At 31.2% G+C, this 26903-nt stretch overlaps 1 protein-coding gene across 2 annotated transcripts in view; it reads left to right on the top strand.

The window, feature by feature from the left end:
- The window catches only part of LOC139907202 (uncharacterized), a 192444-nt gene extending 175446 nt beyond the window's left edge, over positions 1–16998 (top strand). For both annotated transcript variants that reach the window (XM_071893436.1, XM_071893437.1), the window contains one exon: positions 14011–16998. In XM_071893436.1, coding sequence (XP_071749537.1) covers positions 14016–15113 — 1098 coding nt within the window. In that variant the 5' untranslated portion in view covers positions 14011–14015 and the 3' untranslated portion in view covers positions 15114–16998. The remainder of the gene's footprint in view (positions 1–14010) is intronic.
- The last annotated feature ends 9905 nt before the right edge of the window (positions 16999–26903 follow it).

The following is a 26903-nucleotide window of genomic DNA, read 5'->3' as shown; positions in this document are numbered from 1 at the left end:
AGATAACTTATTGCTATTCGATAAAGATGTATATATATTTTTGGAGAAAAAAATGGGATTCTCGTTGGGATTGCAAAGGAACTTTGATATGCTTTTACAATATCTGATGTGACGGGAAAAACGTGTAGGTTATACCTAATCTTTTTGCGTTAATCCACCAAAATCACAGGGGCATACAACCACCTTTTAATATAGGCAAGGGCCTTAATATGTGTCTTGAATCCGAATCTTTAATAATTGATTTCGAGAAGGACCTATTGAATTCATTTGACATTTTGTACCTATTTAAAAGAAAAACAAACAACTTCAATTTAAGGAAGAGTCATTTTAAACCTAAAAAAACAGGTGCAAAGATTTATTTATGCAACAATAGATATATCAATGCAAAAGTTTTTAGGGTTAAAATTCCTTTGGAGAATTTTCTGGCGACCAAACGTAATAGGTATCACGTAGAGTAGCTTCTATGTTATCATATCCTTTAAGTGCACAAACAGACAATTACGAAAAACAAACAAAAATATAAATATAAAGTAGAAACTAAAGTGATTGTTTAACCCTACGTGAAAACTTATTTGAGATGTTTGATCAATTAAGTAAAAATGGCTTTACTTCTAATCCAATAATATGATCTTAACTTTGTGAAGTTATTTTTTTATTACTAAATGGTTTGTTACAATTGAATTTTAAATATCCGCTATTGCTATCTCCAATTTCGAGATGGAAAAAGAAAATATGACATGCAGGCAAAATCATACAATGTACACATAAGTTCTTATCATAAATACGCATAAATGTTTTGAGCCATTTATTTTCATTTATATATATTGTAGATCAAAAAAGTATAATTTTGTACAAATGTTTATTGTAAATGAAAGCGTATTACACAATGTGGAAAAGAGTTAAAACAGATAATATTACAAATAACTGTGTTATCTTACTTTCTTTAGACATTTTGATATAACATATGTTTCATGTCTTTTTTATTTTGGCAACAATAATGGAACTTGTTTTCTACTTGAAATATTATTTAGCAAAAACTTCTACCATTGGCTTGAAGACCCCATATAATGGAATTAGTCATTGAAGCTGAGTGTATGGGGACCACATCGTCCCCAAATGTTCCTTTCTTCAAAAGATTAAAACAAAATGGGGCATCCCTCAACAAAACTAACTATAAACCTGGAACTGCAGATGAAGAGATGGCCATTTTTTTGGAAGGCATACGGGATTGTGCTATTGAATTTGTAAGAGATAATCTTAAAAAAGATATTAAAGAGACGAAAATAGATCAATAATAAAGCTGTTAATTATATTTATTGGAGATGCCTCTAAGTGTGGAGTTAAGTTCATGTTGCCTAGTGTAATGCACCATGTCTGTTGGCTTTCAAAAGGGATATATAGTTGGTCTACTCTTGGTTGTTGGTAACCCTAGTTGCAAAGTACCTCATGAGTTTTACGCATCTTTCAGCAACATCATTGCTCATTTTTACTGACGTGACAAATTCCCATGCTGCTCTATAGTTTTCATTATTTTCCCATGTTTCAGCCCGTATAATCAGCCAGTCACTTTTCAATCCGAGAGCGTCAAAAAGAAAATGTGACTCTGGTCATCATCTGTGAGAGATGTAGCTTCAGTGATGACTGGAGAAAACTGGCTGGCCTTTTCTATAACATTCCGGCTTTTCGGTTTTGATAGCTTGATTACCAAGTTTTTTCGTTTTGTATGTGTTGTGATGCTCTCAAGTGAACTGAATAAGGCGAATAGTACTAATTCCTGAGTCAGATACTAACCGTGATTTCTCATTTTCTTCAGAAAATATGTTGATAGTTAAGCATGTTCTTAATCAATTGCAAATCGTGTATAGGAGCATCGGCAGAAGATTTTCCAGTTATCCAGTGCTCTGTACAAAATGAAGCCAGGAGTTTATTTATTTTCTCTATTTTAATGATGGTGTCCTTTTCGTATTTTAGTCAACTTGAAAACATTAACACTTTCTTGGCATATATATTATTGGCCACCCAACCGGCTTGATGAATTGCACCAGGCTTGTTCTAATGAGTCACTGGATTAAGTTTCTTACCGAGAATAATCAAGTACAGCTCTACTACTTTTCTAAAGTCTCTCTTGGAGATCTGTTTTAAAATTTATTTTTAAAAAAGGGCATTGTAAAAATAAATCTTAAATGTTGACTCTAGAATGAACCTACACCAACATTACTTCTACAGCCTGATTGCCATGCATTACAAAAAAGAAGGATATCTTGTCGCACTCTGTATTAACTATGGTTTAAAATCTACTAAAGTAAGTTTGCCCGATATTACCCTGGACATTAAGAAATCAAAATTAATTAAGGACTCTTTTTCTTTCCAGAGGGTAGCTGGGTATGTTTTGGCATATTCATGCCGAAAATTTTCTCACAGTAAACCGAATCTTGTTCACGAGGTGGATAGGAAAGGCAAAAGCTAATATGATTCCACATATCCTCTTCTTTATTGATTTAGAGGGTCGTAAGATACGACCAATCAGGAGAGAGATAGAGAAATAATAGAATGTTAACCCTCATACCTTTGAGTCTCCAAACGTCTCCAGAATCGGTGCCGGTCTAGTTTAAACATTAGAAATCCTCTTAAGGAATTTGTTTCCAATGAAAAATGGTTGAAATATCGTCATGTAACCTTAACAATCTTCACTAACAAATCAAAAGGAAATGAAAATGATAAACTCTACTCTTTCTGTAAGAATCATTTTGAATCCTTCTTACATTTTTTCTTCGAATGTAGTAAATTGATTCTGTGAAGAAAATTGTGGAAACAAAAATAGAAGAGTAATAAGGAATATAAATGAAGAAAGAAGATTGGCTTGTGGCTATGCCCCCCCCCCCACAACAATGACTCACCTAAAAGCAGACTATGTATGTTGTAAAAAAAAATATTATCAAAAATTTTATTTTAAGGGAACGAACGGTAAAGTCTTGAGAACAGAGTTTAAAATATTACGCTCGTATTAAGTTGTATATTTTATTGTATATATATTTTTTTAGCCTTATGTTTTGTTATAAGATATTGGTTATTTGCATGTTAGAATTCTCTCCACTACGAGCAATTGCATAATGTGACGGTCACTCCTTCTTTTTTCTTCCATTATCACTCCTGTTGTTACGCTACCTGTAGTTGGTGCTGGTCAGTGTCTTTGAAGAGGAGAGTCTGGTCATCATCATGCACGCCATCTCAAGAGAAAAATATGAACTAATAACGTAAACCCCTGAGCTTATATAAATGAATAATTATTTGTGGCATAGAATAATGTCAATTATGTATTAATTTACAAAATACTGCGTTTTAGTTGTGGTAATAATAACAATAATTGCATTTATGTACTAATGGCGATATAAAAATAAATAGTAAAATATTAGAACAAAAGAGAACTCCTCTGCTTTATATGAAACAAAAAATAAAGACAGTAAAATTTTAAGAATGATTTTGGTGTTGGTTTTGTAAAGAGATAGAGTAGGTTTGCCCGGGTTACCAGGGATATTCATAAATTATTATTAATTAAAAAGTTCTGCATGCTGGCGTTGGAATGTATCTTTGCACATGTACATAAGTTCAAATATCTTCTGTAATTAATGAGCTAAAGTGCACGTTTTGTGGAAGTGGTTGCATTTTTTTATGCTCATTTAAAACTTATCCTAATATGGTCTTTCAAATAAAATCTATAAATTTAACATTCTTTTATGCTGACAATAAACTTTTCCTCATTTAATTTCAATTTCTGGAGCCTCCAAATTGTTATTAATAAAATTATATTGATAGGAATCGTCGATAATTTGTCGAAGAATACAAATTTAATCTACAATAAATTTTGAGGAAAATCGTTCGAGTATGCTTATGTGTTGACGAGCCACATATATAGCTATGTTTTCTGGGTTGGTCAATTGTAAAAAAAAGTTTCTATTAGACTATTAATGAGATGCAAATTTATTTATGTACTTGCTTCAACGGACCGTGTATTTAAACTTTTATATTTGTGCTAATATATTTGAATGACTTATATATTATGTAGCCAATAAAAAAAAGACACTTATGTAAAAAGAAAAAATAACTATGTATTTAGAGTCTGGCGTGTATAACTCTCTTTATGAATACAAGTAAAGAAAATCATACTTAAAGTTTGATAAGACTTTAAGTAGAGTCGTTAAGAATAAATGCTCCAAGATATACTCTAATGGATTGCAAAGCTAAGAGTGAATATTATAATTCTTTTTTTTTTCTGTGTCACATGTGAAAGCTGAATATATAAATCCGATGGTGGAAAAAGAAGAGAATAATGTTTGTGTTGCCTTCTCTAGGCTTTGATAATTTATTTATAATAGGGCAGTTGTGCTTGTGATCGCATTGTAAAATTCTGTACTGTTTTGGAATAATTTTGGTTTTTCAATAACGTTCTTGGATGGTCTTTTCTAAGGTCTGGAAAGAGGGGTAAATGACCACAAATGGGGTAATTTAGAAATTTAATGGGATACCTACTTCCAATTGTTAATTGAAATAAACAAGTAAACAACATGTCAACACAGGGGCGTCCGCAGGGGATGGCTGGATTGGCCGTAGCCCCCTAAAATAATGGGAATTTTTGATTTGTACTAGATTTTTTTGGGCCTAAATGAAACAATTTCAAGCTAAATTAGGGGTAAAGATTAATTTTTTTGTAAATAGCTACCAATACCATTTAATCGTCTCATAAAGATGTGAATAAAGGACAAATTAATTCTATTTTTTAGAAATTTAGAAATATTGTGAACCAAGCAAGTGTCTCCCATAATGTAACGATAAAGTGTTAAAATTCCTTTATTTTAGAGGTGGAGGCTACATCCCCTCTAGCTCACACCCTGTGGACGCCCCTGAAAAGAATGAATCATAATATAATTTGTTTACAATACTTAAGAACCAAGATTTCTTATACTTTTGTGGGTTCTGTCTTCATCATGATTTCGATTTTCTTAGAGGGTGTGCCACTTTTAGAGGTATTCTATCACTGGAGTGCTCTTCTTCCAATATCCCTCTAAAAAGTGAATCACAAACAAATTATTGTTATCTCTTCAGTATAGCTAGGTATATATATTTGAATCCTGTTCTAAATAAAATGTGCATTGTAAGAATAATGTTTGAGGCGAATAAAAACTTTATATCATTTATGGCATATCTATAATTGAAAACGAATTTATTATTTACCGATATTTAATATAAATTATAATAGAATCCAAGATATTGATTCTCTCAAATGGACTTGAAGCTATCGATAATATCTATTCTTTGAATTTATAAATAAAAGTATTGCAAATGGATAAAGTAATTAGTTTTGACTTGCAACAGGATAATCAATTATATTTTTACATATGAGTAAGGCAACATATACACAAATTTTAAGACACAAGGGGAACTCTGAGAAAAAGACTGACTTATGAATTTTTGTTTCAAATAGACCAAAAAGGTCTAATACAATTTTGAAATGTTTTCATTAAGTGTATATTCTTTAAAAAAGTGCAACACAGACAAAAATCTACAAATGTTGAAAACCATAATTAGATAGTAAAATCAATCTTACCACCTACTTGTCTGCTTATACAAGATTAATATCTTTCTTTATAAAGTAAAATGATTACTACTCTGTAGAAAAATTGAGCTAGTGATTCATGCCCATGGAGGTCATATTAAAAATTAATATTCTACTAAATATAATCAAAAATTCGTAAAATGCATTTGATCACTATCTGGATGAGGTCAATATTTGTTTTTAATTTTAGTGCAAAGCTAAAAAATAGAAATAATGTGATGAAAAGTAATTGAATTTTGTCAAGTAGTTAGTCCAATGCGTGCATCTTATTTGGGACAACATACACATGAAAAGTCCTTGAACATATACACATTTAACACCACAATTTTGTCATTAAAATTTATTATTTTTTTCTTTATGCAAATATTTGAACTATAAAGACGTGAAGTTTAAAATATACACAACGTTATTGTAATTTTTATTTAAAAAAAAAAAAAAAAAAAAAAAAAAAAAAAAATTTAGTAATACAAAGTGTGATCAAAGCTGCACTTTTATTTTCTAATTTCAAAATCAATAAGGAATGAACAAGTTAAAGAAAAAAGTTAGCCGGAATGTGTTGTAACAGTCTGTAGCCCGTTGTTTAAACTATTTTTTTTTTAAAGTGCTTGCTGAAGAAAAAACTTTCACAGCACCATATACAAATAATTCTACCCAACCAAATCTTTCTTCTATTTTGTTTATTATTTAATTGTTTGTCGTCGTGCCAACTTATTAAAAGATGAATTTCTAATTAAATACACGAAATTTGGATTTTTTTCGGAAAATATGGTCATTTTAAGCCATTTTTGATTTGAATTTCCTAAAAAAAGCTTCAAATTGCGATATTTCTTTGCTCAAAATTTTTAATCCATAAACACTGTAAGACCGAATCACCTATAAACCATATCCGTCTCCCATCAATCACTAGTAAGGGCGACCTCTTGCAGACCCCGCATTGCCATTGTACTAGTAATGGACTTCTTCAGGGTCTCCATAGAGGAACGATACTTGGTACAGGCCTCATGTTTGACCCTACCCCAAAAGATAGAGATCGTATGGGATTCAAATACGGGTTGTTTGCGGAGCAAATATCTACCCTCCAAAAGTGAGATCATTTTGTGGCCAAGATGTCTTGCACTTTTTTGGTGTTGTGGGCTGGTGTATTGTCTTGTTGGAAGGTGTCATTTCTTCCTTGGGCTACTCCATCCAACCAGGGAATGAAAAATAAAAGTGCAAAATCAGAGCCAGTAATATGGAAAAGCTGGATTTGTACGAGGATCTGTCAAATCTTCCAGCACCGCATATCAAGAGAAGCGGATCCTATCTATAAATAATTGAACGTGGTTAGATGTAGCTTTCAAATAACTATAAAAATATGGTCTACCCCATCTTGGCTGTTCGTTATAACCTTTTAAAATTTTGCCAATTTATATATACCACCGTGTAGGTATATTATAGGGAAAAAAAACATGTGCATAGCACATTCTAACAAATATATTTTTATTTAAAGTTATAAGTGCTAACTTGCAGTAAGAAAGTTGCAATTATCCAATTATTTATTCATGACTTCTTCTTCTTCTATAATAACATAAACAATACCGACTGCTCCAAGAAATTCTAAACACTTTGAATTTTAAAATTCAACAAGAAATATAATTAATAAATTAACATTGGAATTTCAAGAAAATTATTACTATAAAAACATGTGTGTCTGAGCTCTCTTAATCATTAATGTAGCTGCCGTTAGAGGTAATGATGGCTTCTAGGTGGTGGGAGAAGGCCTGATATCTGTTGCAGATATAGTTCTCGTTTACGGAGTCCCAGTGCAATGAGACAGTGGCTTTGAGGGCCTCGGTATTTAGATGACAGACACTGCAGGCGTTTCCCACGGCATGCACCCAAAAGGTGGATTTATGGGGGTTTGGTATCAGGGCTGTAGGTGAGTCAAAAATGACAAAGACAATTTCAAAAGAGTGTTGCAATGGATGAGATGGGTTTCTTTCATTGCTGGTATCTAAAGTGGCCTCTCTTCCCTCACAAGCTCTCTGGACAGTCTGGTTTGAAACTCTAAGATCTCTTGCATGGAACCTCATGAACTTGAGGGTATTGGCCTGGGATGTTTTTTTTAACTCCTCAAGGTCCATATTGGTCATTTTGACTCAGCCCTTCTTCCTTTTTGGACGTTTTGGACTTGCTGACCGCCTAAAAGGTGGTCCTGGAGACCCCTACTGCTTGGAATACGCAAATAGAACTTCGTCGATCACATTCAAGTGTAATTTTGTTGGCTTGTATCTACTAGAGAGCTCAGCTTAATTTTGTTTTATAACTTATTGTTTAAGCTTTTGTATATAGAAATACGAATTAATTTCAATTGCTCAATCTTCATTAATTATTGAATTATTAAGTGTTTATAGTTCAATCAAACCCCCTATATCAAAAGGTATGGAGATGTTGAAACATAACGGAGCATTTCATAATCACATAACCTACCCAATTGAAAATTCCCAAAATTTGGAAAACAATGTTTCCATAGTAATTTTCAGAAACTTTACAACTGTATCAGTTTTACAACTCATAGTAATCTTTTCGTTCATGGGCAACACCTCTAAATTAAGAGCTTATAAATAGAACACGAGTACTCTGTAATCCTCCAAAATGTTTCTCAAGAATGATAATTCAATTATGTATCTTTTATCATTAGTAACCCTTACTGCTACAGGTTCATTGAGATCATCAATCTTTTCAAAGGAAATCCCTACCGCCAAAATTCCGATTCTCTGAAACAATTTGGATCACATTAGCAACACATTAACTCTCCTTCTATAAACATATCAATAACATGAACATATTTCTATAATGAAAATAATTTTTCGGCCGTAAAAGAGGGTCCATACCTAGTACAACTTCATCTTTTGAAATATGTCAAGAAGAAGAATCGGTTCTAGAGTTGGATTTATCATGGCAATAAAGATGATCGATGACAAAATCTGAAGGCTCTTTTTGAAAAGACACAATCATTTCAATTCGAAATAAGTCAATCTCATTCAAGAGATCTTCAGCCTCCAAGTTATTATTTTCATTATCGTTGCTTTTCTCTTCACTTTAAACCATCTTTGACGTGTTCATTTTTTTATTCATATTGAGCAACTGTTAATTATTCTATAAAATTGAGTAAAACACAAGAACATTTTAAATTACCTAAAGGGGCCATCGATTAGGCATTTACATAGAAAAAACATTCAAATTCAAATGACTATAAAGTTAGTAAGATTCGTTATTATCTAACTGATGAACTAAAATTTATGCGGCTTATCAATAACCATTGCAATTATTTGAGTATTTAAGACTTTATAATCCCTTTAAGCTCTGAAGTCAAAGCAAATACTATCTGCTTTATATTTCATATTGAATCCATTATGTTTAAAGGACGAATATATAATATTTTCTTTAATGATAACCATTAAAATATAATATTGTGTTATATTTTTGCCAGCAGTATTTAGAAGAAAACGTGATACTTTAAAAGGTGATATCTCAAATAACTACACATGCCAGTTTTATTCATTCCTAGATGGAGCTCCTTCGTAAAAACTCGTAAGTAGGAGAAAAACTATCTCATAATAAATAAAAAAGCTACTTTCGCGTCCCCTCGCTAACTCTCAGCCAGCCCCTATATAAGTACCATTGTTCCCAAGTATTAATTTCGTAGCCCAAGATTTGACTGTATTATATATACATATTTTAGCAAAAAACAATTACGACCAATATCAGTTTTCCGGGATTGTAGGTAATTATTTTTTTTTAAATATGAGAAAATAAATATCAAAATAGGAAATACATTTTTTCGCAAGATTTAATACACTCTAACGCAACCTCATGAATTAAATTATACATATATTTATAAAAGAATTTTCTATGAATTATATTACTAGCAATGGTTAATCCGGCGTTTCTTGGGCCAAGGAGGAAGCTAAAAATCCCATTCACAAAGTTCTATATTAAATATAAATTTCTATATATCGACAATATTTCTTTTTAATGTTTACAGCATTATAAGAATATATTTTTATGAATTTAAAAAAAAATTGTTTATAAACTTATAAAAACACTTTTAACATATATGAATGAAAAAATTTGTGTAGATAAGAAGTTCATTTTTTGTTTTTATCCAAAATTCTCGAAGCAATTTGCAAAAAAAAAATAATTTGGCATTACATTTGCAAAAAAGAAGAAAATAAGTAATATTTATTGGAATTGTAAAGAGTACAAGCCTAAAGCTTGTTTTGGAATTTTTTGGAAAAAAAAATTTGAAAATTAAATTTTAAAAATTTAAAAAATTAAATTTTTAAATAAAATTTTAAATATGGATATAAAAAAAAATCCAAACTTATTCATAAAAAATTGTATTTTTAAAAAAAAAAAAAAAGATAGAAAATGCACAGCCATTCACAAAAAATTACATGTTTAGGAGATTCACTACAAAAATCCACAGCAGTTTACATAAGCAATATTTTTATAAAAGAAATATCATTATTAAATTTCAAATATTAAATTTTTTGGAAGAAATATTTCAAAAATTAATTTTTTTGGGAAAAAAAAATTCAATAACTAAATTTTCTACTAACAAGCATTTTGTTTTCTTTAATTTTTTTTTGGGGGGGGAGAGGGGGCTACAGTCCTTTCAGTCAATACACTGCTTACGCCCCTGAAATATGTAATTTTATATTTTAATTCAATTTAAAATGATAAATAGGTATTGTTAATATATTTTATTTGTCATTTAGGAAGACTAATATGTGTTATTTTGCAGAATTTTGTATTATTTATTTTTAACAAAAACACAAAAAGTAGCATTTTAATTCAATTTAAAATTATAGTAGGATAAATAGGTTTTGTTCATATGCTCTATATGTCAGGAAGGTGGATTGTTTAGTGTCATTTTCATTTTTTTAAAAAGTTTATTGATGATACTTATGTAAACACAACAATGGAGTATAGGCTTCAAATGTAGCTCAAATCTTTACCTGAAATATTTAGCAATAAAAATATGAAATAAATGTTATGTAGAAAATTGAACTCTGACCAATCTTAAAAGATATATTTTAGACACAGAAAGAGTTCCTTGGTCCAAAGATCAAAATAAAAATCAATTTTTGAAGGTTTTGAAATCTTTTTTGACACTTCTTCCAGCCCTTATAGCCCTGATGCCAGCCTCCTCGACTACACCATTTGGGTGCATGTCAAGGGGAAGGCCTGTAGTGTCCATCATTCAAACACCAAAGTCCTCAAATTCATTGTCAGCGAGTATCTGGACGCCATGACAGAGAAATACATCTGCAGCAGGTTCCAGGGCTTCCGTCGCCACATGGAAGCTATAATTCTCGCTAAGGGCGGCTACATTAGTGATTAAGAGAGCTCAGACCCACATCTGTTGATAGTATTAGTTTTGTTGAAATTATATTGCTAATTAATAAATTATATCATGATGAAGTTTAAAATTGAGAGTCTTCATATTTTAATGAACAATTCCGTCAATTGAAAGAAAAAAAAAATGCCTTCGTCTCGATCCCTCAATGTCCTCCTCGCCATTTGTTAGTACCGGCTCTATTGAACTCAAAACAACTTAAATTATTATCATCATCAAACGCAGTCAAGTTTCGAAAAAGAATAATTTAGTTAATTAGTTTAACTAAGAGAACACATTTATCTTTTCTACAGAAATTAATTAATTGTAAAATTTGAAGTAGTTATTCATTAAATAATAAATGAGAGTTATATGTGTCGAGTTATTGTAAAATTTTGTTCGTAATTATTGCTGATCCATCACTCCTGAAGAAGCTCGATCAAACGTTTTACTTTACTTGAAGGAATATCTAATGGAATAATATATTGTTTAATTTTCCGAAGAAAATGTTAAAGTAGATTTATTATTGGATCTGCAACTTGCAAAAATATGAAATATCCAACCTAACCCACGAGTAACTAAAACGATTTATTCATTAAAATTACATGCAATGCGTAGTAATGTAAAAGGGTAAACATTTATATATATATATATTTAAGCTGACCGTAGGCCACGGGTCCATTTGTTTCACCTGGATACATTTTTTTAATCTCCAGACCTTGTCCTTCCACTCATATTTTAATGAATACTCGAAGGTGAAGTCTATAAGGGTACATTGTATAAGTTTGCCCGCACGTCATACTTTATCTTTCACATCTCAAAATTGGAGACAGCGACAGTGGGTAGTTGAAATCCAATTATCCCAACCTGTTAATATGGAAGTAACTTTACTAAGTGCAACAAAGTGACGCTTTGCAAAATGAAGAATATATTATATGAGTAAGAAGGGAAGAATATCGACTCAATCCATCACAATTGTTCAATTAAGTTTTCACGTAGGATTAGATCAGTGGTTCCAAACCTGTGGAGTGCGGCCCCAAACGGAATCGCGACACCAATGCCATGGGGTTGCTAATCTATTTTGACCCGAACGTGAATATTATATAAAAAACGGTAAAAAGTGAAGACAGTTAAATAAATAAAATTATAAAAATAAGAGTTTCAAGAGTTAATGAATTTGATGACAGATAAGTTCTTATCCATGATATTTATTACTTTCATCCTGTAATTATAATGTAATGGGGTATGGTAGATACAAGAAAAAGCCGTTGTGCTTTACGTACAGAGATGTGATCTTTTCCGGTATCATCCCTCAGTCCACGGATTTACTTCAAAAGAGAGAAACTCACAACATCTTCCACCTAATGATACCTTCCATTTACTCTTATGTTATTTCAAACTACTAGTGGTCCGAATATCTCTAAGAAGTCGAGATCCATCTCCTCCTACTCCAATAAAATATTTATCGTTTTATCAAAGTCATTTCCTTATTATTCAAATTTTGTTATAATAGAATTTTAACTATCCGCAGTCCCCGTCTCCAACTTCGAGATAGAAAGTGCAAGTATGACATAGTGAAAAGCTTATAGAATGTACCCCTTTACTTTAATAATATAGATACATATGCGCTCTCCTTTTCTTTTTTAGTCAGACGCGCTAAGTTTTATAAAATACTCGCACTCGAAATGATCTTTCATGTCCTGGAGCAGAATATGTTTTGTTTAAATCAAGTAGTTACACTTCTATAAAAACGTAATAAAAAATAGTAAACAATAAAAAAGAAATATTTTTTCGATAAAATCCAGCCAGACAGACATACTTTAATCTAATAATATAGATGAATAATATTTATGAAATATTTTAGTACTAAGAATTCTTATTATGATAAGTTTTTGTTATTTTGCCTTGGATCAAACTTTAAACAATGTTCAGCAGAAACAAAGGTCCCAAAAACTAAATAAAATGGAAATTAATAGAGTTTGATTCCTTGTATCCAAATATTATCTTAGTTTGGCTCTATCAGCCTCAGGGGTTTCAGAAAGAAAATCAACATTTCTTGTTATTTTTCAATATTTATAAGATTAAAAGATTTTTTATGTACTTGAATTGAAGATAAGGATATATGATTGAAATTATATTTCGTAGCCTAATGCTTTAATACTTTAAAATGTAATTGTCATGCTTGAAACTTTTGTAAACTTTATTTGCATTTAAAAATGTATGATTTTTGTTCAGAGGCTCATAGGTCCAAGAACAACACATCCAGAAAATGTTAAAAGTAATATAATATAAATTCATTTATCAACGATTTGTCATATTTTTATGGCAAAAAAATATTTTTTTATATAAATAGTAAAACCATATACTTTTATAAAAAATCAAGCAAGCCTGTGAATTTTATAAATCAAAGTCTCTATGAAATTATATAAATGCAATATCAAACCTATTAGAGGCCTATTTTTAGCTATAGGCATAGATTTGACTATTGGAATTTAGTAATTATTTTTTTTCCTAAAAATATGACCAATTACCTCCTGCACTAAAATTATGTAATTGTAGTAATTTCTAAGTTCTTAGATCCCATTGAACCTTCGATTACAGGTTTCAAATGTTTTATAGGGTATATTTAATGAATGAATATGAAATGAAATATAAAATATTCAAAATCTCATCTTACAATTTTTTTTAAATGTAAACCATGCTATCTCATAAACTTATCCTTGAGAAAATGTCTGAAAATAACTATTGTTTAATGACAACTGATATTAACTTGTTATTCTGGTTATATGTATATATTGGTGCAGTTGAAATATTTTATGGTGTGATGAAACTATTTTATTCTTTAAATATACACCACCTTATTTATGTTACATTTATTTTAAGTTAATGATATAACATTATAAAAGTTTTTCAAACAGTAGCATTAAAGTGATATTAAATCTTTGAGAAAAATAAATAACAATTTGTTATTTTTATAAATAAATAACTAAACCACTTTAATTTTTATCACTTCCAGGTAATATGTCGTCAATAAAAAATGGTTCAGTGAACGGAAAAGCCATCAACAACTCCAATGGCCCGCCACGCCGATCCCTACGTTTTGAACGTCGACTTTCTCTTCAATCCAGCGGAGCTGGAGGAGTTGGATACCTTCATAGGCTCTCGAAAGATACAGACCATACTTCCAAAGATCGTAGCGTGGGTCGTCGAAAATCAAGTGGGTTTCGAAAAGGATCAAGTCGATGGAATCGGCGACGAACCCTTTCACGACGTTTATCCCGTCTTCCCTCTGAGGATCTCAATGAATTTGAACTTATAGCATACTACCAGGCAGGATCGTCTTTGTTTGAAAATGAGAGAATTTGTTTTCGATTCATATCTGCCCGAATGCAAGGACTCATTCTATCACTACTCTGTGCATTTGCAAGCTTTCTGTCCACTTTATGTTCTTCAATTCTTATAATGAGAAATTACTTGCTCGTAGGAATGAGTTCCTTAGTCCAATTTAATTGTTCTCGAAGACTTTGGTCTAAAGATGGAGAGTTACCCAGCTTTTTTGAAGAAGTTGTCATTTCAAAAAACGGTCCTTATGTTAACTGTTCTGCCACGGACATCCTGGCATGGTACTCTAACAAATATCCCAAGAATCTAACTCTATTTACTTTACCATCCACCCATGAAAAAATTATCTTTATCAATCCATATCTCCTTTGGACCATTGTCGTCGTTAGTTTAGCATTTCTATGGAGCTCATGGCTTTTACTCGATGGCGTTTGGAATTATAGAAGAAGAAAACTTGTACCTTGGTTACTCATCATTGGGGTGGGGATTTTATTTTTAATTATGTCTGCTGTATGGATACTCATTAGTAGTAAAGGCTACAATAAACTCTACACTCTGATACCCTCAGGACTCGCAATTCTACTTTTATACTGGTGGTGTGTTATTAATATTCTATTGGAAGAAATACATAACAATAAGAAAATGGATGCAAAGGCGGATGCCGAAGCAGAAGCTGCCGAAGCTGGCGTACGAATGAAAACGGAAATAAACAGTAGAAAAGAAATTCCATATGAAATGAGTACAAACAAAAATCTTATAACTGCTGTTGTTAACTGATTGCCACCCCGTTCTGCCACAATGCTTTTTTTAACCCTCTCTTTGTGAATATCTTTTTTGTAACAGAGTTAGTGAACTGGGTAAAAATGTAACCCCAAAAAGAAAAAATATTTAACTAAATGGCAAACATTGGAGTCATTTTAATAATTACGTCATTCACATTTTGTCTTCATTTTTTAACTATTCTATCCATTTTGAATTCGTAAATAACAATTTAACAGCTGAAAATACTTTTCTAAATAATATATCTGAATTATAGTAATTCGGGACTATTATCGATCAAATTCATTTTTTACTCCGAAAACAATCAACAAATTAAAAATAGGAACAATAAAACTTAAGTAAAACTGTTTTTATGATAATACAGTTTTTTTGTTGGTGCTGTATCTTGTTCGGAACACAATCTATTTTAGAGGAAAAATGATGAAAAACGACACTTTTATTTAGACCTTTCTAACTTATTCATAATGATAGAGACTATTAAAGAAAAATATTCACTTCATATTTTAGAATAAAATATTGCATCTTTAAGGATTTTTGTTTCATTTTGTATTTATTAAGGGATCTCATTTTTTATGAGTGTGTAGTAGCAAATATTAAATATTATTATCCCATTTTATCCTACGTCATACCTCGTAAAAGGAAGATCGAGGCGAGTAAGATACTTCTAACTTGAGTATTCATAACAAGAGATGTTTGAATTTGGATTCCGAATACCATGAGAGTGACTGGAGGGGAATTCATCCATGGAAAACTACCAAATTTCAATAGGGAGTAGAATGGACTTCTTCTTTTGGAAGGATATACCAGGATCGAAGCAAGAAAGCAATCCATTCCCGATGAGTAGATAATTTTAATATTTCAAAATGGGAACACTTAAAAAAGATAAAATAGAACAAAAATCCTTGGCAATGCATTTTTTTTTTTAAATAGATCTTTTATTAAATTATACATATAAAATTTTTCTATAATAGGAGTTATGATATTCTTCATTACTTTGTATTATGAACAAGTTATAAGGGAATTTAAGTTTTAATTTGGGGATTGTTTTTTAAGGGTAAAAAATTACTCCATACAATAATAGTCCCGATTTACTAAAATCCCAGATATTTCAGAATTTGGATGACTGAGGGAAAAATTTAAATCAGTTTTTGACTATTCTCTGAAAGGTCAATCCCTTATTTGGCTTGAATTCATATGTACAAAATGAGTTTTCCCCTGTGTAATTAATTATTTATTGGAATTTTTGGAAGTCAAATGAATACCCATCTGTTATTTTATAAAATAATTACAATATTACATTTTTTTGCTCTATTGAAAAAAGAAAAAGAGTTCAAGAATTTAAAAAGGAAAATAAAGAACCTACTTTCAAGCAAAACAGTTAATGTAATTTACTAAACCTCGTAAAAAGAGCAACTATACGAATAAATCCTGAACAAGGCAATCAGAGGGTATATAAATAATTCCACATAATCTGATGTAATGTTTCAGTATTGGCAATAAAATGTAGATTCAAAGGAATAGGTAGAATTTTAATAAAGTTAGGCCTATATAATATAAAATGTAGATGCAAAGGAAAAATGTCACATTATAGGCCTCTATAATATCCCAGTTCACTAACGGTGAGTTAATGTACAACAATTTTTAACTATATATATTCAAATTTACTAAACATAAACATGTCACACAAACTGTGAAGGGATTATTTTTGTATTCAGAAGCGGCAAAAAAAAAAAAACCTATAATTGTATGTATTTGTTTATAAGAATTTTAATTGTCAATAATTACAGTTTGTTTCATTAAAATATAAATCTTATAAATGGGCGATTGAGGCAAACACATGGATTCAAATTAGTTTTAATAAATTATCTTATACTTATTGAAAGCATTCGTCATATAGTTATTTGTGTTATATAGACTTAATAACAGTCTCAATGCAGTTTCGATGAAACTATGGCAAATACCGAGTGGTGCATTAGAATTTGAACACTTTGAATGTTAAACTTCAACACGATATAATTTATTAGTTAACACTATAATAAGAAAAACAAATCAACAATATAAATAGATGTGTGTCTGAGCTCTCTTAATCATAAATGTAGTTGTTCTTTGGAGCAATGATGGATTCCAGGCGAGGGTGGGAGGCCTGACACCCACTGGGGATGTAGTCCTCTGTCATAGAGTCCTAGTGCTGGATAAAAGGGGCTAAGAGGGGCTTGTTGTTTAGATAATGTGCACTGCAAGCCAACATACACCCAAAAGGTGTAGTTGAGGGGTCGGCATCAGGTATTAGGGGTCAAAAGTGTCAATATAGAGTTCAAAAGACTTACTCAAAAGAGTCTTGCAACGGAGAAAATGGGGTTCCTTCCTTGCTGGTATCAAAAGTTACCTCTTCACTCTCCAAAGGCTCTTTTCCAATTTTTAGAAACACTTTGGACAGCTCGGTGTGAACCCCCTAAATCTTTTGTTTGGACCCACATGGAATTGCAGAGATTTGACTTTTTTTCTTTAGCATCTCTGAGTACAACTTGGCCTTTTTAACAAAGCCCTTTTCCCTTCGAACGTTTCAGACTTGCTGAAGGCGTAGACAATGGTGATGGTAACGTCCAAAGATTCGTTGATCAAGTTCAAGTGTCACTTTCTTGACTTGTACGTAAGCTTAGTTTGGTTTATTAAAGTTTGTTTTGCTTTGTAAGTAATTGATTATGCTATAATTTATCGAAATATTAATTAATTTCAATCTCTTACCCTTCACAAATTAGTGAATTAGTGAGTGTTTAGATTTAAATGGGCTAGTCGCTAGGGAACTTGAGAGAATAACCAAATGCACGTGAATGCTTTAGTTTCTTTAACTTGTAAATAAATATAACTAAAGTTCTTGTTAAATTGACAACGTATTGATTGCAACTCTTTCTCAACCAACTTCTGTATGGGCTCAATACTAGGGTGACGTTATCTGCAGGCCTTGTTTTCAATTTGCGACCAGATGCTGTAATAAAGAGGATTCAGGTAGAGGTCTGCAGTGGCCAGAAGTCTTTTGGCAAGAACTTCATCTTTTTGGCCATCCAATCCTGCACTATTTTTGCTGTATGTGCAAGAGCCCCTGTTGAAAGCTATAATCGTCTTTCTTTGATTGCTTTGTCTTCTTGTGACCTAAGGAAAAACTTTTGTTTGCAAAATCATCAAGTAATCCTTGCTAGTATCAAAATATAACAAATGGGGAACAAAATTGGCTTCATTTGTGAACTACAGATGAAACAATTCCGAGCATCACTACTGAGGGTATATGTTTGGTGGTGGACACTTCACGCATGTAAAACTTTGGGCACTCATAAAATCATAATTGTTGTTGTTGTTGAGTGACCAAGGGTCGTTCATTATGTCAGAGAGACTTGCCACCAGCTTTTTTTATAGCATAGTACAACGTGGAACGGCTCATCGATCACTTCTTCGCCAAATCCCTCATCGTTATGCGGGGCGTACTAAACGAACCAATTCATGCTTTTTTGCTCCATCTTCATTAATTTTTTTGATACAGACTTGGTAAATAAGGTTTCAAAAGGTATCAATCAGCTATTCTTTTTTGTTAAAGCAACTTTTGCATCACATCAAACAAAACCTCTGAAAACACATCACTACTGCGTGTGAATGTAGAATCAAATATGTCGAACTTATTCTGTTATTGCTTTCTTATGTATATCATAATTTATACGTATTTTTAATAATTCATAAGATTTGAATAATTTATAAATGCTAGTATGTAAAAAAGAATTAACACCAGCTGACATTTTTTTGTTTTGTTTTTATAAGTGAGTGCTCTAGAGAATAAAGTTCTCATTTGTCAAGTCATTCATCAAATTATTATTTTTTCCTTCTCAAAACTCTGCTTATTATTTTGTCATTCTTAAGGATGGAACACGACATATGAATTGATATAAGTATTGAGTAGTTATAGGTGAGTGTGCTCATAAGAAATAGAATATTAATACAGAGGATTTCTTAGGGAAAATCCAAAACGGTCCTATAGATCAATCTGAAATTTAGCAAGTAGGCGTATACAATAATGAAACACATAACTATGTTTTTTATGGCCTCAGAAGTTATTTAATGGCTTTTTTTGACCAAAATGAAAGAAAGAAGCCTGATTTTCTTTCTTTCTCCCTACAAGGTGGAACGATTAATTCTGCCGCCCCGAAAAAATGAAATTACAACTTTATTTTTTAATATTAATTGAAATCAAGAAGCACACATGTTTATTACGTTATATAGAAGGCATTTGTTTAATAAAACCGCCTTGCACGTCGAAAGTCGCCTAAATACGGGTGCGGAAAGGGGAGCACGCCTTTTGAACTTGTGCCGGCCGGAGAGAAGCGAATGTGCGGCGGATAACGGCAATAAGGCCTTCCTTAGTGTTGTGGGAGGTCATGTTGCTGTTATTTTCGACGTAGGACCACACCTAGAAATCAAGTGGTTTCAAATTTGGTGAGGAGGGGGGTGGGGGTAACGTGAGAACTGTAAGAAGTCAAACGCATTCTCTTTCAGCCACTCCTGGTTGGCATTGGGAGTTGTCACACTCCTTAAGGTTCACTCTGATGCTTCTAACCGTTCGTTCTGGCATTTTCAGGATGGAAGAAATATCTCTATTGTTAAAAGTTGGATCATCCATTTTAGTCGTTCCACCCTGTATATCCTTCTCTCTGTATCTTCTTTTCTCCATCTTTTTCGTTCTACACCCCTCTCTCACGCCATTACTGATAGGTTTTTATCCCCTTAAGGGACCAGTTGTCCACCTATAGAACCTCTTTGGAAAATAAAATGTTGTCTTTTGTGAAAATTTCTTATCAAAGAATAGTTTGTTTGTCCTAATACAATATAAATTTTATTGATTTTAATTTGAAATAAAATTGTATCATAATCAAATCCTTAATGATCAAATTGCTGGCAAGGAATTATTTAACAATCAACTTACCCACAATCATTTTACCTGAGAATGTAAATTAAAGTAAAATGACCACTCTATTAGATAAAAATCAAACTCGGAATATTTGGACTCTAATTTTACTTGGATTTGAAAAGTGTAGACTAGTAATTGAGACAAAACATGCAGAATAAAAATATCCCTCCCATATTTTGTCGATGTACTACTGTAATATTGCTTATTTGGATGGTATTGCAGTAAACACAATATATAAAAGTTCGAAAAAAATCATAAATGCTAAATGTAATGTTATTAATAATATAACATTTGTTACTTAATAGCCATCAAATATGTATAGGATATTAAAACAAATTAAATTAATATTGCATACTGGGATTAGTATATTCTAAAAAAACACTCTATTTTTAATGTTATTGCTATTTAAAGCGTTGAAAATATCAAAATGACGTTGATAAGAGATTTACATTATTTAAACATAACTTAATAAAAAATGTTTAACTAATAGTTTCACTTCTAAACTAAGAAGCTTTAGTGAGATGGAATCCTTTTAATCAAATTAATTTGTTAGTCCCTACTAAATATTATGACTTTTTTTTTGGCATTGAACAATTATTTCTTTTATTTGGACAAAGTAACTTTCCAAATGACTAAAAAAAATATTCCTTCTTTTTATGAAATTAATGTTGAGTCATTTATAGAGTATCTCTATTCAATATATACATATGTATCTGTTAACACACAAATCAGCAATGTGCTTTTTCTCTAAAGGAAAAAAAAAGAGTCACTTATTAATTTATGTATTCTACTATTTTTTTTTGTTATAAGGTCATGCCACATCAAATTAGGATGAGCTTTGTATCTAATATCTAAAATCTAATGTCATCTAGTAGAACTTTATCAAGTAACAAGTTCATCCCGAGGAAAATTCATCCCCAACAATACATATATCTTAATGAAAAAAAAACTACACCTATAATATGTTAAATTTGAAAAATAAAAAAAATTTGTTTAACTGAAATATATGTCATTTATCAAATAATTTTTTATCAAGGAGTGGGCTAACCAGTCTTCGAAACTTAACCTAATAGAAAGTCTTGATTATTGGGCAAACTGAAAAATTGGTAAGGGATAAAATATTTATTTATCTAGCAAAAATATCCTTTACTTTTTGATTTACACTAACAAGGTTTTGGAAAAAAATTACGTTATTTTCGTTTTATAAGATATTTAATTAAGTTTCCGGGAATACTTTTATTTGATATATTTCTTTTTTGTTTAATAACTCCTTAATTAACAATTACAGTGGAAAAGACTTATTCATGTTCTCTTGTGTAAGTTTGCCGCTGACAAAAAAACTGAACGGTATATAATTTGAATGGTATATTTATGTTAACATTAAGAAAAAGAAAGTGTTTTGGGGAAGAAAAATACTGAGTATAATTATAAGCAAACCATAAAATGGAACCATTTTATTTTAGAGGTGTTTCTCTGCTAAGGGAAACGACGACTTCACTGCATCAAATGAAGTGGAAATTTAGCTGACAAACTCCTTCTCTCAATGCAAGGCACTAAAAGGGGTTGTGTATGGGTTTTCTAGCACGACAACAACGCAAAATATGCGGCCATGACATCAGAGACATGGCTTAATGTGTAAAGTTTTTTTAGCAAAATATGGTCTGAATATGTAAATAAAATTCCAAAGTATGTTATAGGTTTTTATGTGTATACTTTATTTCACATATTAAATTTTGAATTGATGAAACTTTCACAATAAAGGTTATTTTTAATGGTTCCTTCTATTAGTGACCTCCTCAAATCTGACAATAACATTTTTATTCCAAAGACGACCTTTCCACATCCACAGTAACAATGGGACAGAACCAGAAAAGGATCAATAGCCTTACTTCAACAGTATTATGTCCTGTATGTATGGCCGACACTTTCCTCAAAACAAAAGATCCGGGTTTTTTGACAAAATAATTGACCACTTTTTTTTCAGTTTTTTTTCTAATTATTCGCTCGTGCTTATGATGATTTGTATTGATAGCTCCAATGACAAATAGTTTTCTCTATTTTTATATGCTAGAATATAGAAATGAAAGATAAATTTTTTATGCAATCCAATTGGTTTGGAATCTCACGTAGATCTATTGTATCAGTGATTTAAGATAGGGGAAGTGGTAATTGGAGATTTACTTGTTTCCAAATTGCAATTCTTGCGGGCAACTATTAAAATATATTTTCTATACTGACACTAATCCATTGGCCCCCTTGATTGTTTCTCTGACCTTCTTACAAAGTATGTGGTACCCATGAGGACCTCAACTAATGTGTTTCAAGTCAGGATAAAACACTTTTTGATGACTTTTAGTTTGATGATAAAGGGTGCTTGATCTATTAAATATATCTTGAAATTATGCTTGTTGAATTTTATTATAATTTTATTAATTGTGTAATTACAAGTTGAGAGATTGTGGCTGGGTTTGTCTGATCAAAGAATGCAGTATATACAAAGACAAATAATGGTATTCGACATCTAATATGGAAGTCGGTATATTTGCAACATGATGATTTTCTGTATTTGTTGTCTCATCAACTTCGATGACCAAAGCTCGCACTCTAATTGATCGTTAATTTTTATTGAAATATTTTTTTAGATTTAATCCAGGTATTTTTTGTGAAGGGAGGCTTCTTATGGGGGATAAATGACCAACTTGTCATCCACAAGCTTCCACTACTTCTTCCATTCGAATCGTTGTCTTGTTAGTTTATTTTTGTGTTTGTAATTGCAATAATTCTTTAAATTATTTTGTCTTTGGTTTTATATCGTTACATAGTGAGATTTTTTGGTGTAAACAAGGCGAAGAATTAAAAATTAGAAAATTTTGGAAGGCGATTTCACTTTTCCATATTTTAAATGGCAGATTTTTCATACAAAAGTTTCAACAAATTTTCTATACTTTGTTTTAATATGTCCCATACATTTTGAATGATGACTTCAATACGGGACGACCAGAAGCACAGCTGGACTTGATAAAGTTCGAGGACAAGTTGTTCCACTCTTCTCTCATCACGGCCTTCATGGCATCGACATTCAGATGATAAGTTTTGTTCGTCTTGCCCTCCAAGACGCTGCAAACAGATAAGTTCTGGGGAATCCCGTCCGGTAAGGACAAAGGCTATAAGTCTGCCAGGCAGAAGGGAACCATTTTCTCCCTGCATAAATGCTGCACCTTCTTGGACGTGTGTACCGGCACGCCGCCTTAGGTAAACACATAGTTTTCCCTGGGGAACATGCTCTTCAACCATGGCAAGACATGGTACCTGAGAACCTTGTAGTAGATGTTCGTGTTGACATTCTCAATTACCTCCTTGACCATAGCCACGAACTCGGCTCTTTCTATATGGCCTCCGTTTCCAGGCTTCCTGTATACCGTGTCGGAGTTGTTCATCGCCTTCCTGGTGTTGGAGACAGGGGTCCAATATCTCCTCGAATCGATTTATGCACGGAGGGATCGCACCCCCACTGCCATTTTACTTGTACCTGGGACATTTTTGATCTCATAACAACAAAAAAACATCAAATCATAGCTTTTTGTCAGTTCTTTTGAATGGAGATAAGTACAGAATTATCAGACTTTTAGAACTGAGGCTAGACTGCCTCAAAGAGGATTCTAATTTTTGAGCCCTCACCCAGCAAATTATAATTTTGGGCAACATTCCATAATTTTTTCAACAGAAAACAACAATTTAATTTTATAGAAATACACATTTCATACTGTGATGAACAAAATTTTAAAATAATATCGATTTTTATTAAAAATAAACATTACGGACGTATAAATCTCATTTATTTATTTAAAAAGGCAAAATTATTCAAGCAGAAAGAACCTAAAACTGATTAAGTATTTTGTCTCTTGTTCGGATTAATTAGAATTAATAGTTTATATATAATTATTTAATAAAATTTGTAGATAAGTAATATTTGAATATATACATATATATATAAAGAGGTATAATATTGAAATAAATAATATTATTTTTATAATACAAAAAAAATAGAGAATTCATGCAAAATATTTGATCACATATTTCTCCGGGCCCTAGTTAGGTACTAAAACATCAATATTTTATTTTATTTTATAGGTGCAAAAATCTATAAACACGTTTGCCATTTATTCGTTTTGATATAAATCAAGTAAAAATAAAAATAAAAAACCTTTGATGTTTTCCAATACAAGGATTGAATCTTTATTGTATTTCATCTAAGGTAATCAGTAGATTAAATAATCAATTTACTTGTATATGAAAAATTGAAGTAATTTCGTTATAATAAAACAACTATTACCAAAATATTGCAAGTGTAAAAGTTCATCCGGGCTTTTTATCTTTTATAGTGCGTAATTTAAAAACAATATATTGCGTGTTTTATTATTTGAAATAAAGAGGAAGTTTTCTTTGCCCAGTTATTGATTGTGTAAGAACTAACCCTTCTAATAACGTCCCTATAAGTTATAGATAAACATTGGCATTCCCACAAAACGTAATTGGTTGTTTCTTTATACACTCATAGAAGAAGCAAATTCCCCGTTCGTCATTAAAATTCTGGGCAGCAACCTTGGGAGTCCAGGATATTATTCTGTATTTAAACCATCTTTCGCTAGGCATAAAACATCTATTTTTAAATACTTTAAGGCTTGGGTAGGTTTTTTAATGCTGCGTTGTTCCAAAAATATACTTGCAATTTTTAATTTTTATCAGTACAATAATCAGATCGGGATATGCTAAAAAAATTTAGGAGATGTCTTCATCTAAATTTCAATCAAATTAAATTTTGAGACTGTTGAGCCACCTCTAAATATTTTTTGTAACCTTAAAAATATCCTTATTTTCACTAAAGGTGTATCTCCATGCCATCACACAGTTAAGACCTTGACCTTTGTAAAATACAACTTTCGGGACTTTTGGGTCCTGAACATGTGACTTTCCTCCTCTTCAGATGCAAACCCCTTGCAAATCCCATTGTGACTGCCATCAGAAAAAAATTTAATATACCTATTTATATAATACATATGTGTGTTAATAAGTTGTGAGTAAATTATAAAGCTTTTAGCTTAGTTACAATTCTACCAAAATTTTCCATTTCTAAGAAGAAATTCTACAAAACAATAAATTTTTTATATTAAATTTTAGACTGTAGCTATATATACATAAAAGTATTTTCAATTCGCAGAACATCTTAATAATTAATTTTTGCAATATTTGCAAAAATGAACTAGTTATTAATGTTTAATTTTTTCTAACACATTATTCTTCATAACTTTTTTTTTTTTTTTAAGAACAAAATGATATTCGTAGGTTTGTGTTCCTCTTTCCAATGCCATTTTATTCTATATTTTACTTTTTTTTGATAAATTAGTTCAAAAAAGTTTTTGTATTTTTCTTCACGAATTTGGATTTGGTAATTTTTGACAAAAATATAAAATGCACTTCTCATCTAGACAAATTTTGCATGTATATATGTTATTTGAAGTTTTTTTTTATAAATTCATAATAATACATGTATTATAATACTCGCCCGCGTCGAAGGGGTTTAAACATTAAGAAGAAATAAGATTGACCATTGTCAATGTGATTTCCTGCTTTTTCCTTAGCCCGAGCAACGCTGAGCAAACTTTGGCTATTTACGTACATTTCCTTCTCTAGGAACGACCAGGGCGCGAACCTACGCACAATAAATTTAAAGGAATAATTTCTCTAGAGTACGTTGTCCATGGAGCTACGTCGTTCAACCGCTGCATTTCAGTCTTTCATTACAACTCTTCCTCTTCTATAATGATTACTTTGAAGTTCTTATAACACAGAAGGCAGAAAATATCTTTCTGAAAATTAAATAATAAAGTTAACAACTTTGGATGTAAATACAGTCTTCTGATTACTAACTAAAATAAATATTAAATGCATTTAAGTCATATTTTATACAACTCTATTCATAATGTTATAAATAACGCAAATAGTTTTTTGCCTTTTTTTCAAGTATTTCTTAAAATGTCTTTTTTTTTTTTTTTTTTTTTTTTTTTTTTGCAGAAATAAACCAATAAATATAATTTTCTATGACACTAATATATTAAGTATATACAATAGTTTATATTATATAAATCTATAACGTATTTTCAATTATTTACTCTTCACCAACAAATGGATATAGAATCAAAAAAACTCATTCGAAATAATGCGAAAAATGTCACTTCATCAGTCAAATTATACCAATACTTTTATATATATAATTTAACCATTTTAAACATTAGGGTGGTATGTAAACCATCTTTTTCCCCAGTTCCAATTATAGATAATACGGAAAAGTTGACATACCTGGATTTGACAAGTCTTTGACCACCTATGTGACAAAAATTAAAGAGGTTTTGTCAAATTCCAATAAAAAAATCCATTATTACCAGCTGAAGATGGATTTCTTAGCTAACCAAAAAGGGGTGTAACTTTGCTATATTTTAATTATTTATAAAATGGAAGTGAAAAGTTTGGGGAATAACAAAGTTCATAATGTGTAAATTTAGAAAGCTGATAGTGTAGGGAAAACGTCCCATGGGTTGGGCTGGAAGTGGGAGACAATTATAGTTGACCTCAAAGGCTGCTAAACATGCATTTGAGGTCAATCCAACCATGGGCATGTTAGATTTTGACAGGAAGATAACGGTCACTAAAGCTGTCTAATGTCATGGAAATATATCTCCAAGGTATGTATATTGAAAGACCTTTGATAACTCAATACCAATTAGATATCTGTATGGAACACTGCAAAATGATCATAAATGACCTCAAAAATGGTGATA

Source organism: Lepeophtheirus salmonis, chromosome 14 (assembly GCF_016086655.4).
Source record: "Lepeophtheirus salmonis chromosome 14, UVic_Lsal_1.4, whole genome shotgun sequence".
Lineage (NCBI taxonomy): Eukaryota > Metazoa > Arthropoda > Copepoda > Siphonostomatoida > Caligidae > Lepeophtheirus > Lepeophtheirus salmonis.
The sequence above is the reverse complement of the archived record's forward strand: the minus strand, read 5'-3'. Positions and strand labels throughout refer to the sequence as shown.